At 42.1% G+C, this 17222-nt stretch overlaps 1 protein-coding gene across 1 annotated transcript; it reads left to right on the top strand.

The window, feature by feature from the left end:
• Positions 1-39: 39 nt before the first annotated feature.
• mettl17 (methyltransferase like 17) lies at positions 40-9932 on the top strand. The gene is made up of 14 exons (XM_083653335.1): positions 40-143; positions 828-969; positions 1169-1318; positions 1646-1733; positions 2093-2174; positions 3112-3185; positions 3279-3373; positions 3543-3613; positions 4886-4993; positions 5644-5712; positions 6341-6391; positions 7888-7980; positions 8285-8481; positions 9624-9932. The coding sequence occupies exons 1-14, from the start codon at positions 78-80 to the stop codon at positions 9730-9732; spliced, it is 1395 nt and encodes a 464-aa protein (XP_083509461.1). The 5' UTR covers positions 40-77; the 3' UTR covers positions 9733-9932.
• The last annotated feature ends 7290 nt before the right edge of the window (positions 9933-17222 follow it).

Consider the following 17222-nt stretch of genomic DNA (forward strand, 5'->3'; position numbering starts at 1 on the left):
ATCGTGCTGGATTCGGCTAATCAGCCAGCGCTACATAACGCAATACATAATAAAAAGGCACTGCCGACACCGAAGATATGGCATCGCGAGCCTACGCTGCTTGTGTTCTGTGTCGAGGGGCTGCGGTGAGGATGACATGCAGGGTGAGTTTACTTTGAACTGGTGCTGAGCCCCTGGATGTCATTGAAGGCAGCATCTCACCAGGGAGGTCACACAGCTTTCAAACTCACTGAACAAACACGCGAACTAATTATAAACGTCCGACACAAAATGTCATCAGTGAACATGAAGAAATAGACCTTTTTCATAGCAGCCATTTTGACGTGTCAAAGCAGGGTAAACACAGGTGTAACCAATAACATTAAACTCTGATGATTAATAAGAAAGCTGCTATAAAAAATAATAATTTTAGGTTATTATTATTATTAGTAGTAGTAGTAGTAGTAGTAGTAGTAGTAGTAGTAGTAGTCATAGTAGTACAACATGCACTAACGTAACCTCTTGAATCTTGAAGCTATATGTGTAGGACACAACTTCATAGCACTTCACCCATACTGCAGACAAGATGTGCCATATGGAATAAACATAAACCTATTACAAGTACAGATAACAGGAAGTCACAACACCAACAAGTTACAAGTTAATCAATTAAATGAGCAATAACTGTAATCCTTGAATGTGCCATAAACCGGATGATATTTACCAATAACAATACGATTAGGATCTGTATTAGCGTGGCTTGGATGTTAGAGGAAAAGCAGGGCATGTGAGAGCCGTTAATCAGCTGACAATTATGGAATGTTTATTTTTGTAATGTTTATTTTCAGGGAATGAGTGCAGCAGCACACCCACAGTCCCAGGTGGATTTCTTAAACGGAGCACCGCACAAGAAGCATCCAGGTGTGACCAACCTGAAAACACTGCGTTTACCCGAGGAACTCCAGAGAGCCGCACAGTCAGTTATTCACAGTAGGTGAACGTGCCACTATACACTACACTAACGTACACTAACACTAACTTACACTAGCATAATTTTTTTGTTATAGCTTCACAAGCCATTACTGTGAGAAGGTCCTGAAATGAATAGAAATGTCGTTGGTACTGTAGTGAAAGTTACTACTCTGATTTGGCTTGACAGTGTGCCTCTTCATCTTATACCCACCTTTAGGTGCTGAGGTGTCGGGACTGACTGAGCGCGCTCGCAGCCTCACAAACATGCTGTGGAGCAGGAAGAGAGCAGCCGAGGAACCCACACTGAGGATGAAAGCCATGAGCCTGGAGAAAGAGCTGCGGGAGAGAGCGAAGGAGAGGAGAGGAGGTAGTGAGAAGATATATATATATATATATATATATATATATACAGTATATATATATATATATATATATATATACATACATACACACACACACACACACACACACACACACACACACACACATATAGTATATATATACTGTGTGTGTGTGTGTGTGTGTGTGTGTGTGTGTGTGTGTGTGTGTGTGTGTGTGTGGGGGTGTGTGTGTGTGTGTGTATACTATATGTATTGGATATATAATGATGGAATGGAGATGATTTGACGCCAGACCGTGTCTTCGACGTGTGTTTGCGGAAAATAATGTGCTTTATATTATATTTATATTCTAGATCTAGACGAACAAGTGCTGGAGGCCCGCATTCACAAGAAAGTGCTGTCAGAGCTCAAAAGAACAACGTATCGCTGGACTCCCGTCAAGTAACTGTTGCTTTTATCTATCTCTTTCTTTTATGTTTTGATTTGGTCAACCTTTTTACAAGTTGGGTGTATACAGATGTGCTCTCAATGTATTTCCACTTCACTCATCGTAACTCAGAATACGGGTCAGTTTTACACCGGTGTTCACAAATATTTCAAATTTAAATCCTTTTTATAGCCTTAAAATACATGGGCTCACAACTTCATTTTCATATAGTGACTGATTCATTGCATCAAATGCTTAGCCTCTTAATTTCAGTGAGGAAAAAAATATCGTCACTCCAATAATTCACAGTGTAAACAAAGTTACTAGTGGATCAGGTGTCTTTAACCCCCCCCCCCCCTCCCCCGTGTCTCAGGTATGATGAAGAGCTGGGTGTGATTTACATGGTGGCTCGGTTGGCTGGTGGCTACGCTGCAGTGAGGAGGGCTCTCAACGAGGTACGGACGGCAGCTTTTCACTCGCCAGGGTTGCAAACGTATCACCTTTCATACCTTTTGGCTTGGAATCGGTCACCTATAGCCTGATATCAGACTGAGCTGTAAACTCGTTACACTCCATTTCCTTCTTCAACTCGGTGGTGTGGGCGGATTCGAAGCTCTGGACCCAGGCAAGGTCGCACAGGCTACTCGTGTCAATTCAATGAGAACTGGTTTCAAGTCAAGCTTATTTACCGTATAGCCCTTTATCACAAGCATGTCACATGGTAATAAAAATGAGGGATGGTGTCATCATATGTTATCTTTAGTATAGTTATAGTTTTCTACCACAATACAGTATATAATAATACTGGTTATTGTCCCATCCCTACTACGGTACCTAGCCGTCTTGTGACTGGAGAAACTTACCTTGACGGTCAAAATCAAGAATATTGAATTGTCTACTGGTGATGATCTACCAGTGGGAATACTCTTTGGAGTCATTTGGCGGCTCAACAAACACATTTTACTCATAAAAGCGATGCCCATAAGTACATATTTTTCCACCTTCCTCTGTTCAGCCTTTGAACCAAATTTACCCTTTGAATGATTTTGTAGTGACACTGACTTGACCTAAAGAGTTAATTTTGATATGCGGTAGCCTATTCTCAGCAAAAACATTTTTTTTTAAACAAAATCTTCAAAAAATGTTCATCAAATTTGCATCCCTGATTATCTCTCTCTCACTCTTTGATCATTTATGGCACGCACGCACACACACACACACACACACACACACACACACACACACACACACACACACACACACACACACACACACACACACACACACACACACACACACACACACACACACACAGATATTCTCACAGCTCTCCTCAGTCATTCCCTGCTGCCATTTTCTTTCCTAAATGAGATGTTTTCTTCATCTTTCCAGATAAAGCACAGAGATCCCTCCTTCACTCCTCACTCTCTCCTGGACTTTGGCTCTGGGTTGGGAACGGCTGTCTGGTTAGTGTCTGCTGCACGCATGAGCACCAAGAGTGTCTTCATGCATCTTGTTTGACTCTACATCCACTCTCTCTGCCTTCTCTCCCCCGCCAGGGCGTCACACTCCTGCTGGGCAGACAGTTTGAAGGAGATGGTGTGTGTGGACAGCTCCGGGCCCATGAACACCCTGGCAGAACGACTTCTCAAAGGTACACACACACACACACACAAACACACACACACACACACACACACACACACACACACACACACACACACACACACACACACACACACCCTTTGGTTAACAAGAACCCTAATGTACAAATTATTCTGCTGTCGTATATACCTGACAATTTTTTCTTCTTTGTTGCGCAGGCGACAATGAAAAAGCTGAGCCTCACATTAAGCAAGTCTATTTCCGACAGTTCCTCCCTGTTTCCCCAAAGGTGAGCTCCCCTCCTTTTAATCCCAGTGAAAGAAAAACGGACTGTTCGCTGGTAACAAGCCGATCTTTTCACGTCTTACTTCAAAGTGAGCTCTAGTCAAGGAGCAACCCAGAGTCTTATCAGTCTGAGTGACGACTAATAAGACTCTGGGACAGATGGGCGATATTTCACGGTTTCCACTTCCGTGCGCCGGGGTCATTGGTTACAGTCCGATTGACCCGAGAATGGAGTTGGAGTTGATCGATCGATACTGTTTGTAGGTGTTTTAGGACGACATTTTGGCTAATCTCTATAAACGGATAACTGCATACGAGACGTTGTAAAGAATGACGGAACCGGAAGTCTTGACGCGGATGTCCGCTCTACACCGGAAAGACAGAAATATCAGCTGTCTGTCCCAGAGTCTTATTAGGCGTCAGACTAATACACTCTGGGTGCCCATCAGATTGGCTGAGGAGGAATTCTTCTCATGTGTGAACAGATAGATTCCAGGTTTAACCTTTGAGGATTCATAACCAGAATCTCTTAAAGCTTGAAAGCCAACTGTGATTTTTTCCCTTCTTCATTAAAAAGTAACGGAACACTAAATGATGTCACCACCAAGATCAGGCAATAGCAATTTCAGTAGTATGCTTTTTTACCAATAGATGTCAGACTTTACCCAGATTTGGGTTCAATGTGAAGTGACTCTTTAATGATCATATCAAGCCATATGAATAGTTTGATTACACATATTACCCACAGGTGTTTAAGTTATTTATGATAGCAGGAGCCTGGGTAAGATCGTCAGCAGTGGAGCAGGCTGTACTGTCTGTTTCGAAACAACCGCTGTGGCCCTTTCCTGATGTGTTTATGTTTAAGACAGGAGGTCTGTTCTGTATTAAGTAGAAGAACAACTGGGTAGTTAGCATGAGTAGTGATAGCCACCATGGCTCAACAGACAAAGAAAAGAGCGCCACCTACAGGAACTTAACAGATCCAACACATTCCGGCCCACACTGTTTGATTGACAGGTGATCTGTGGGAAGTGCAGTGCACAAACACCCCAGCAATGAGCGCTTAGCTTAGCTCCAAGATGGAGTAAAAACAAAAAACCAGCAACAACAAAACAATGAGGATCTCAATATTTTGTTTGGTTTTGTCAGTTTGGACATTTCTTTTGGTGGCACTCCATAAACACAGGCAGGTCCACCACAAATGGCTACTCCAAACAAATGAATAAAAACAAATGTTCTGTATGAAGCCCTGACAATCCAGTGTGTCTCCTCTCAGGTGCAGTTTGACGTGGTGGTCGGGGCCTTTTCCCTCTCGGAACTTTCCAGTAAGAAGGAGCGAGAAGAGACGCTGTTCACTCTGTGGAGAAAGACCAGCTCATATCTGGTTGGTTGAAATAACGACACCACACTATGTATATATTATGTCTAGTTCACTTAAGCAATAAGCCCCAAGAGGCCGTGGTTACAGTGATTTTACAACAGCTAAGGGGTGTTTTAAGACACGTCGTGCCTTATAGCTATTGTAAAATCACTGTAAATATGTACATACACACAATGTACATAAAGCCTACCTGGTAAGGTTTGAACAACAACAAAATGAATATCGATAACAAATAACCATTCTTCCGCCAATCAAAGTAGTCCTTCAGTCGCGACATAAGCAGAAGGGTTGCCAAGCAACACACAGACTCAGCAACACAGAGACGCTGTTTGGCGCGGTAATACTGTGATGTGGTCACAGGTGTCTGAGTTGTTTATAGAGTATTTTACAACGGCTTTGAACGCGGCTCAGCCAATCATAATCAAGGACCGGAACTATCCGTTTTATGATGTCCATTTTGCACTGGCCTTTTGGACTGTTGGCCTTGTCTGTACTGTGAAACTGTGAGTTGCTAATATCTCTCACCAACATCAGCAAGATACATTTCTGTATATTTAGTATAATTGGTGATTAAAATGATTCTGATAATTACACGTTCTAGTTTATTAAATAAATAACATTTGGTCACATTTTTTGTATGTTTCCTGTTACAGGTGCTGGTTGAAAATGGGACCAAAGAGGGCCATCGGATACTTATGGAGGCCAGAGACATTTTATTAAAGGTATTCAGATTAAACCCCCATTTCACCTGAATATAACGGCTCCTAAATCATTTTGATGGTACAGTGACTTCTAATAGGGTGAATGGCACCTCTATCATTCCCAGTCTGTGCCCTGTTCGCCTGTTACTGCAGTAGGTAACTTTGAGGCTGCGTCCTGGAGCCTCGAAGTTACCTGGATGTAACTCCATTTCCTGCTGCAGCTCCTTCATATTAAAAGCTTTCTGCTGACAAATTAACGGCACGCGAAGAACGTATAGGAAGTGAAATGTGTTCGCTCTGAGTGTACCGCTCTGAGTTAGCAAGATGGATTAGCAGTGGATTTGTATTCTTGAATAAAACAAGTTGACACAGCTACATTGGAGCTATTTTCCCAGCAAATAAACACTGCAGAGGTTAGCAAAGTAGGGAGAACACAAACAGTAAAATAAGGCTGAACAATCGGAACATACAAACAGGAAAGTAAGTAGCATAGTTAGCATCCTGTAATTACCAATTGTGGACACAGAGGCCGATGTTGCTGCTGCTCAGCAGATTTCGACATGTTGTGGCTTTAACTATCTTAATGCAAAATATTTTTTACCCAGTTCCTGGAAGCAGACTGACTGTATTCTCTCTCTGCTGCCTACAGAAACAAGAGAAGACCGTCCATGACACCAGAGCAGCGTCAGTGTTTGCCCCCGTACGTGTTTACGTCCCACTTCTAAATATTAACATGCATAATCAATGACCAGTGTTACAGTGTGTTTACATCCCACTTCTATAGATTAACATACATAATCAATGACCAGTGTTACAGTGTGTTTACATCCCACTTCTATAGAGTAACATACATAATCAATGACCAGTGTTACAATGTGTTTACATCCCACTTCTATAGATTAACATACATAATCAATGACCAGTGTTACAATGTGTTTACATCCCACTTCTATAGATTAACATACATAATCAATGACCAGTGTTACAGTGTGTTTACATCCCACTTCTATATATTAACATACATAATCAATGACCAGTGTTACAATGTGTTTACGTCCCACTTCTATAGATTAACATACATAATCAATGACCAGTGTTACAATGTGTTTACGTCCCACTTCTATATATTAACATACATAATCAATGACCAGTGTTACAATGTGTTTACGTCCCACTTCTATAGATTAACATACATAATCAATGACCAGTGTTACAATGTGTTTACGTCCCACTTCTATATATTAACATGCATAATCAATGACCAGTGTTACAATGTGTTTACGTCCCACTTCTATAGATTAACATGCATAATCAATGACCAGTGTTACAATGAGTTTACATCCCACTTCTATATATTAACATGCATAATCAATGACCAGTGTTACAATGAGTTTACATCCCACTTCTATATATTAACATGCATAATCAATGACCAGTGTTACAGTGTGTTTACATCCCACTTCTATATATTAACATGCATAATCAATGACCAGTGTTACAGTGTGTTTACATCCCACTTCTATAGATTAACATACATAATCAATGACCAGTGTTACAATGTGTTTACATCCCACTTCTATAGAGTAACATACATAATCAATGACCAGTGTTACAATGTGTTTACGTCCCACTTCTATAGATTAACATACATAATCAATGACCAGTGTTACAATGTGTTTACGTCCCACTTCTATATATTAACATGCATAATCAATGACCAGTGTTACAATGTGTTTACGTCCCACTTCTATAGATTAACATGCATAATCAATGACCAGTGTTACAATGTGTTTACGTCCCACTTCTATATATTAACATGCATAATCAATGACCAGTGTTACAATGTGTTTACGTCCCACTTCTATATATTAACATACATAATCAATGACCAGTGTTACAATGTGTTTACATCCCACTTCTATATATTAACATGCATAATCAATGACCAGTGTTACAATGTGTTTACATCCCACTTCTATATATTAACATGCATAATCAATGACCAGTGTTACAGTGTGTTTACATCCCACTTCTATATATTAACATGCATAATCAATGACCAGTGTTACAGTGTGTTTACATCCCACTTCTATATATTAACATGCATAATCAATGACCAGTGTTACAGTGTGTTTACATCCCACTTCTATATATTAACATGCATAATCAATGACCAGTGCTCTGCTGTTTCTCCAGTGTCCTCATGAACTGATGTGTCCGAAGCTGGCCCATCCGTCCGAACTGCCCTGCAACTTTAACCAGCCGTACCATCCTCTGGCATTACCTGGGGTGAGATACAACTCTAGAGAATTAGATGCTGAATTACATGTCTTGTCTGTGGTGCTTTGTTTGAGAGGCAAACTAATTATCCAATGTTAGTTAGTGGATTTGTTCAACTAACTTTAGGACTATTATTCCTTCTTCTTGCTGCTTGGTGCTAAGCACTCATTGCTGTGGTGTTCTTCAATGTAGGTTGAAGTGTGAGAGTAGCAAAATGGAAGTTAATTATATGTAACACAGATGTATTACTTGAAAGAAACAGATATTTAAAGCACTGAATAACAGATGCCACATCAATCATATTGCCTTTCAGCACCCTGAGCGACAGATAGAGAAGTTCAGCTACCTGGTTCTGACCCGGTCAGAGCAGCCGGAGGCAGACGCAGAGGGTCTGGACTGGGCCCGGCTCACCGGCCCGGTGCTGTGCAAAACCAGACACGTTCACTGTCACATGTGCTGTCCCGACGGACAGCTGCGCCACCTGGTGGTCACTGCCAGGAAACACAGCAGGTACAACTCTGTCTGACTCACGCTACCTCCGTACTAGCATGTTTGTAGTCGACAGTAAATCCCCCTGAACTCAGTTTACCATCACTTTTGATCAAGGATTCATAACCCCAACCTTTAGGGCGTGTGTCCACAACTATTTATTTATGTCGATGGTCCACAAGAGCTTTTTTTTTCTTGGCGCCCACGTTTTTTTTGTTCCCAATGAGGAGAACGCTCCGACCTTTTTGTGCGGCTGCTCCAAGCGCTTCTAGTTGAAAATCTAGGGATTTGTCACCCTGGTAACCACGAAGTCAAGAAAATGGAGGAGAAGCTTGTTCTTGCTGTGTGGCTTCATCACGAGTTGTACAATATATATCTCACAGAAACAGAAAAGCTCATTTGTGTGTAGTTAATGTCATGAAAACAGCACTGGAACGTTTTTTTTTATGTGGCGCTGGGATGAAGCGCTCCCCAGCGCTGTTCTGCCAGGAAAAAAAGCTATGTGGACACACGCCATGTCGCCCTTATTTGTAGTCTCTAAAAATCCACACCTTTTAAAGCCAATATAGTACACCAATCTGTGATCAGGTTTGAAATACATTTTGATTTTTGCTTCACCTGCCAAGGGCTGGTAATTTACCTGGGTTAGGATCAGCTTAATTTTTAAATCTCTCTTTTTTTAATCAAATAATATTTTACCAAAATGAATATACTAACTATTTTTCATATACCGGTAAATAGAAATTTTCATAGACTTGCTCACTCACCTGAACAACTTTGCAAATCATCATGAAGTGAAGCAGAACTCAAATTGCAAGAAAGCATTCATTCAAAACGAAGGTTCAAAGTTTGAGAACTGCAGGCAAAGATAAAAGTGTATATCTATATTGTAGTCTTAAAAACTTAACAGCCAGTGATTTGATTTATTTGCCAGGCACTAATTTTATTAACATTTGGCACTAGTCACATGTTAATTTCAGATCCAGTCTATAAGTAGTATTTATTATTGTCTGCATTGTCAGATTAATGTGAAAAATATAACTATGGTCACGGTCTTGGAGTTCATTGTTTGCCCATCTCTTAATTTACCACCGAATGAGTGACTCATTCATATTTCCCTGACTCTTGGTGATGTTATTGATGTATTTTCTTACTCTTATCAGAGACGTGTACCGCTGCGCCCGGAGCAGTGACTGGGGAGATCAACTTCCAATCATCCAGCAAGAGGAGGCAGACGTCCAGAGTGATTCAGAGTCAACAGATCAGGAATAAACTTTAACACTGACATAAGGATGACCTACAGAGACTCATCAGCTGTTGGCTAACCAGAACATTGTGTTTATGAATGAAGAGCCACCTAATTGACCTCCTTTGATTCCATACAGACAGACTTTGGCTTATAGGACCTCATCCTCAATGAGGTTGATTCTTCTTCTTATATATATCATCAGTTTAGGTCATGGAGATGTGTATCACCCTAAACATTTGGGTTAGTAAAGACTATTCTGCAAATAAAAGGTACAAACTCACCTGGCTGCATTAACCTCCACTGCATCCCTATTGGCATTATTAGCATGTCTTGTGCTGAAAAGTAACATCTGCAGTCTAGTAACTAGTAATATGGATATGGAGTGAAAGGCAATGTCTAAATCTCAGACATCTCTGGTCAGTATGTGCCCAGCAGTACACTGAAGTACAGTGATCCTGTGATGAATTTGATCAATTATACAATAGGAATATCAAAACAAAACTGTAAAGAATGATCCCATAAGAAAAAGAGTTGAGATAACTGATTGACATTTTATGCCTTTTTGTTGTTGCTGTAAAAAGTTGTCCTCCAAACAGTAGTTTGGAAGAAAGCTGCTGAAAATTGATTTTTGTGATCCCACCAAAGAGCACCTTCATCACACCTGTTTGGACTAAAGCACTCTCTGAACCTTTTCTTTCTTCGGTGGAGTTTCAACTGATACAGGGGTGACTGGATAATGACTGAATTATATTTTTTGGGTGAACCATTCCAAAACTATCCTTTAGCGATCATCTTGGAAGATTTCAGTATCATTCTCTTTCTACCTATGGAATAGTTGAAACATTGAATTTATATGTGCACATACTTATGATATAGGCCAGGTTTTCATAGGTTCTCGACACAAGTTCACACAACGTAGATTTAAATGGCTTTCACACCTTTAATTAACCTTCAATTACACTGCAAAGGTGATTGGGGGTGGGACGGTTGAGCATAAACGGGCATAAACTGAGGGAACTCAAGAGGCCTACATCCGACCAGACGTAACTGTGAAACCTTTACTTTATTGCGATCTAGTGGACAAAATGTGATACTGCAACTCCTCTTTTACATTGGGGCTTATTGATTATTATTGATGTGTGGAGGTTGGTTTAGTAGATTTGTTTTGATCTTCCCTTGTGAATAGAAACATATGAACAAAATATAGCAATCGTATACTTACATATAATTATAAATCATATGTGATGCATAATTCAGGAGCTAATCCCCCCACTAGCCTATCGAAATATATGCTGTAGACCAGCATGTTAGTATTTATTTATTTATTTATTTATTTAGTCAATTCAACTGAACTTGACAGGGTTTCCACAATCTTAGTGATAGACGCCGTCCCTACATGAGAACTTTAGCTGTGAAATGCATAGTCTTGCAACATTAATACGCTATTCAGGCCATTCAAGCTGCATGCATACGGCTACGCCCAATACAATGTGTATTGTGCCTCAAGGTGGTTCTATATTAACGATATCCCTGACTGTATAAGTGCAAAGTAGTTTGTATGTGTGAAGTAAAATAAAAAGGTGTGAATGGGTGCAGTTAGGCTGGTCCTTCACATGAGGGAGACAGAGCTCCGTGTGTGTGTGTGTGTGTGCGTGTGTGTGTGTGTGTGTGTGTGTGTGTGTGTGTGTGTGTGTGTGTGTGTGTGTGTGTGTGTGTGTGTGTGTGTGTGTGTGTGCGTGTAGCGTCAGATTGCAACAATGTAACTTTCTTCCCTCCCTTCAATGAATTGCATCAATGTTGCAATTCACAGAATCCGGACACGGTTCTTTTCGGAAAATCAGTTCTGGTGCATCTCCATCTTCTCCGAGACGACAACTTTACGGCTATAAGAAGTACTTAGGATTTTAATTTATTAGATCGTACTCGTTTCTTATTGGGCTGTGGCACAACACGTGACCAGAAACAGATGAAAAGACGCATTCTAGTGTTCTTTAAAAATGTTTCATATTTTGCGTTTTGATACCGTTTTACTCATAACCGGCTGAACAGCATTTTCTTTATATTTTGTTCTGTGGTCTTGCTTAGAAATTCAGTAGAAAACCGCGACAGAGAGAGACACCTCGGAGAATGCCCCCGTCGCTCCGAAAGCATTGCGGTATCGCTTCTCGGCCTTTTGGCTAAGATCAAGTGTAGTATCTGTTCTTATCAGTTTAATATCTGATACGTCCCCTACCCGGGGACCATATATTAAATTGATTTTTGGAACTGGGAGATGGAATAGGGGCTTGCTCCGTCCACTCCACGCATCGACCTGGTATTGCAGTACCTCCAGGAACGGTGCACCCCCTCTCTCTGTGAAAAGGAAATCATTTTTGTTTTGTTAACATGCTGCAAAGCTACGAAATTACTCATAAGTGTGTTCTGTAACAGTGTTCTGTTGCTACTTGCACTTGTTTTGCGACTAGATGTTCCATTCAAAACATGATGCTGTAAAGAAAAGTTACTTTGTAATATTGGAGGCAGTCCCTCCGAACACGCACGCACACACGCGCGCGCACGCACGCACGCACACACACACACACACACACACACACACACACACACACACACACACACACACGCACCTCCGTCAGGTCACCCGCATGGATGCGCATAGCTGTGGCCGGCCAAAATTCTGCGCCACTGAATGTGTGTGTGTGTGTGTGCGTGTATGTGCGTGTGTGTGTGCGTGCGCGCGTGTTCGGAGGGACTGCCTCCAATATTACAAAGTAACTTTTCTTTACAGCATCATGTTTTGAATGGAACATCTAGTCGCAAAACAAGTGCAAGTAGCAACAGAACACTGTTACAGAACACACTTATGAGTAATTTCGTAGCTTTGCAACATGTCACCCAAACAAAAATGATTTCCTTTTCACAGAGAGAGGGGGTGCACCGTTCCTGGAGGTACTGCAATACCAGGTCGATGCGTGGAGTGGACGGAGCAAGCCCCTATTCCATCTCCCAGTTCCAAAAATCAATTTAATATATGGTCCCCGGGTAGGGGACGTATCAGATATTAAACTGATAAGAACAGATACTACACTTGATCTTAGCCAAAAGGCCGAGAAGCGATACCGCAATGCTTTCGGAGCGACGGGGGCATTCTCCGAGGTGTCTCTCTCTGTCGCGGTTTTCTACTGAATTTCTACGCAAGACCACAGAACAAAATATAAAGAAAATGCCGTTAAGCCGGTTATGAGTAAAACAATATCAAAACGCTAAATATGCCTTTTTTTTTAAGAACACCAGAATGCGTCTTTTCATCCGTTTCTGGTCACGTGTTGTGCCACAGCCCAATAAGAAACGAGTACGATCTAATAAATTAAAATCCTAAATACTTCTTTTAGCCTAAAGTTGTCGTCTCGGAGAAGATGGAGATGCACCAGAACTGATTTTCCGAAAAGAACCGTGTCCGGATTCAGTGAATTGCAACATTGTTGCAATTCATTGAAGGGAGGGAAGAAAGTTACATTGTTGCAATCTGACGCTTCACACACACACACACACACACACACACACACACACACACACACACACACACACACACACACACACACACACACACACACACACACACACACACACACACACACACACACACACACACACACACACACACACACACACACACACACACACACACACACACACACACACACACACACGGAGCTCTGTCTCCCTCGTGTGAAGGACCAGGCTAACTGCACCCATTCACACCTTTTTATTTTACTTCACACATACAAACTACTTTGCATTGTATAGGGGGCAGGATTTTTTAATTAGGTGATTGATTGCATCATCAGTGATGATGTCATCAGTGATGTCATCTTTCCTGGCTGAGGCTATAGAGAGCCCGAGGGATGACGTATTTTTGTAGTCGGAACTAGAGCCCGACCGATATATCGGTCCACCGATATTATCGGCCGATAACCGATATATCGGTGTTGGTTGATCGCTTCTCGGCCTTTTGGCTAAGAAGATCAGATCAAGCCCAGGTAGAAGAAACAACTCATCCCAACCAACAGGTGGCAATGGCGTCAGCATTGGCCACTATGCAGTCGGCGGAGATTCCCCGGACTTAGCTTAAAAAACACGCTGCGTTTTGAATCGACGGAGAAAGAAAGTGTTTTGCCAAACAGAGTTACTTTTGGAAGAAGCATGCTTTTCGACGCCTTGAAACTGAGACCAGACGACCTCCTCTGCTTGCAACAGAACATAGCTAGTGGCTACTACGATGTGACTTTCACTACCTTTCCCCGCATGGAGGAAGCACGTGAGCTAGCCGTGCAGCTAGCTAGCTCGACTCTGAAGCCTTTCCAAGTTTTGTCGTTGTGTCGGAACAACAACCGTATCGTGACCGTCCACATGTACAACCCCTGGGTGGGGGAAGAGACACTCCGCTGCTTCCTCGGCAGGTACGCTAAGGTTTTGCCTGGTGTCAAAGAGATAAAAGACGCTCTGGGCATTTGGACGGGGAAGAGGCAGTTTCGAATTCAACTGAAAGATGAGCCCGGCGGACATGATGGATACGCACACCCCCCAGCCTCCTTCTCCATCGGAGGAAACCGTGGGTTTCTCATGTACGCTGGGCAGCCACGCTTTTGCAGGAAATGTAACACACACGGACACGTGGCAGAGAACTGCACGCAGACCCGCTGCCGGAACTGTGGGGGGTTGGGACACAGCATGAGAGACTGTCATGAAGCGAAAAAATGTGACCTGTGTGGTTCGGAAGAACACCTTGCAAGGCACTGTCAGCAACCAATGTCCTACGCTGTGGTGCTAAGAGACAAAGCGGCTACACCTAATGGACAGGGCGGGGAAGACGCCACAGTGGAGTCGGAAGGACTGAGAGACATTGAGGTGGCGCTACAAGAATTGAGAGAGGAATGTGAGAAGACACGGATACCGACGGAGACAGGACAAGAACAAGAAGGACAGAGCAGCACACGTGAAGACCAGAGCACACGTGAAAAACGTGCAAAGACACAGACAGCGACAGGACAAGAAGACCAGAGCACACGTGAGGAACCTGTAAAGACACAAACGGAGACAAGACAAGACCACAGCAGTACTGAGAAGATCAGCGAGACCGAGATAGCCAACACGCCAGCCACTGCCAGCGACGAACAGGAGCCAGGGAAGAGAGACAGCGCGGGGACGGACGTCCAGGTAGCCCCGGGTCCACTGACCCCAGCCCAAGACGAGTGGAGCCTGTCGAAAGGCCAACGAGGACGGAGGAGAAAGAAAAGAAAACTAATGAGCCCCAACACCCCACCACTAACGACACCAGATCAACAACTACCCACCAGCAACAAATACAGCACTCTACAGGAGGAAGATGAGCTCAGCGTCAGTGAAGAAGATGATGGGCTCAGCGAAGGTGACAACGAACAGACAGAAGGCCCCTCCCAGCTGTCCGGAGCCAGCTCGGGCATCCCCCCCAGTGGTTTCCCGGCCGCTCCACACAGCCAGGAGGTGACAGGTGGAGAAAGACGACGCTCCAACAGGTTATTCTCTCAGTCTCCCTTCAAGGCTTCTTCTGCACCAGAGACTGAAAGTGGAAGAAAAGGAGATCCTTAATGTGAGTTTTTTTTTCCAACTGATAAGCTAACTCTAATGTATATACACCCCGCATAAATGTAGGCTAATGGGTTTTAAAATCATCACCCTGAACGTCAGAGGGATTCAAAAAACAACTAAAAGAGCTACAGTTTTTTCCCATTTAGCCACACTTGATTTTGCCGTTTGTTTACTACAAGAAGTTCACTTGAGAAATGAAAACGACATTTCTGACTTCACTAAAGAGTGGATAAAGGGGGATTCCAGGTGGAGCGTGGGGGGAGTGTATTCTTCTGGGGTGGGAATATTATGTGGAAATAAGCAGGACATGGAAATAAAAAGTAGCTTTTCTCCTGTCCAGGGCAGGGTTTTGGTGGTTGATTTAAACTGGAAAGGGGAACGAATAAGAATAATTAACGTATACGCACACACACAACCTGAAGCCCGTAGGGAACTCCTGAATTCACTGGACAATTGCTTTATGACAAACAGAATTGTATACGTCGCAGGTGATTTCAACACCTCACTTGATAAAGGAAGTAATGTGTTGCCACTCAAATCCCTGTTGGGGAAATTTAACCTTACAGATGCATACAGAGTGTCTAACAAAAAGGAACCTGGCTTCACGTGGGAAAATAGCAGAGGGAACAGGAGTCGAATAGACGATGTTTTCATCCCACAGGGTACAAAAGGTTTATCTGTTCAAATATCTCCTGTGTTTTACACAGACCACAATTTCCTTTCTGTCACGATAGACCTAAACACACAAAAATATGGTAAAGGCTACTGGAAGCTAAACAACGATATATTATTAGACAAAGAATTCAGAGATAATTTTCGAAACTTTTTTGGAACATGTGTAGAGTTGAAGACTTTATATCACTCGGTCATGGAGTGGTGGGATGACACAAAAAATAGAATAAAACGGTACATATCCGATTTTTGTAAGGAAAGATCCAAAAATCAATATAAGTCATTTTACAACTTACAAAAAGAGATTCAGAATGTATATATTGAAAACAACACATCGGGAACAAAGATAGATAGAGATATTTTAAACTTGCTACAAAGGAAACAACAGGACATGTTTGAACAGAGAGCTCAAACCTTTGCTTTCAAGTTGCAGAGGGAGAAACACGAAGAAGATGAGAAATGCTCTGCATACTTCTTTAAAACAGTACGTGCACGGGGAAAAAAGAGGGTAATACAGGGGTTAAAGAAAGAGAATGGTGATTTATGTGTGGACAGAGAGGAGATAGTGGAAATGGCTAGGCTGCATTGTGGCAAACTCTTCCAAGCGGAAGATATTGATATAGAAAAAGGCAACAAATTTATAGAATATTTAGACAAAAGCATATCACAGGAAATTAGACAGGAATTGGATAAAGAACCAAAAATAGAAGAGTTATATGTTGCTCTAAAGTCTATGAAGGACAATAAAGTACCAGGAATAGATGGACTTACAAAATAATTTTATGTGTCTTTCTGGGATTTAGTAGGGTGTCACCTGCTGGAAGTATACAATGATATTTACAAATCTGGCAAAATGAATAGGAGCATGCGTGAGGGAGTGGTATCCTTGCTATACAAAAAAGATGACCCAACGTTACTAGCGAATTACCGGCCACTCACAATGTTGTGTGTGGATTATAAAATATTGAGCAAAGTCATCACTAACCGTCTATCCACAGCTATGCCCTTTATAGTGGGAGTGGATCAGATAAGTGGAGTTAAAGGGAGAAAAATCACATGGAATATCCAACTACATAGAGACATTCTGGCCTACATAGAAGACAGAAACCTGTCAGTAATTTGTGTTAGCATAGATCAACAAAAAGCCTTCGACCGAGTTAACCACTCCCTGTTAATGAGGATTTTAGATCGATTTGAATTTGGCTCCAAATTCACA

The sequence above is a fragment of the Poromitra crassiceps genome, assembly GCF_964638095.1.
Source record: "Poromitra crassiceps genome assembly, chromosome: 17".
In the NCBI taxonomy this organism is placed as follows: Eukaryota; Metazoa; Chordata; class Actinopteri; order Beryciformes; family Melamphaidae; genus Poromitra; species Poromitra crassiceps.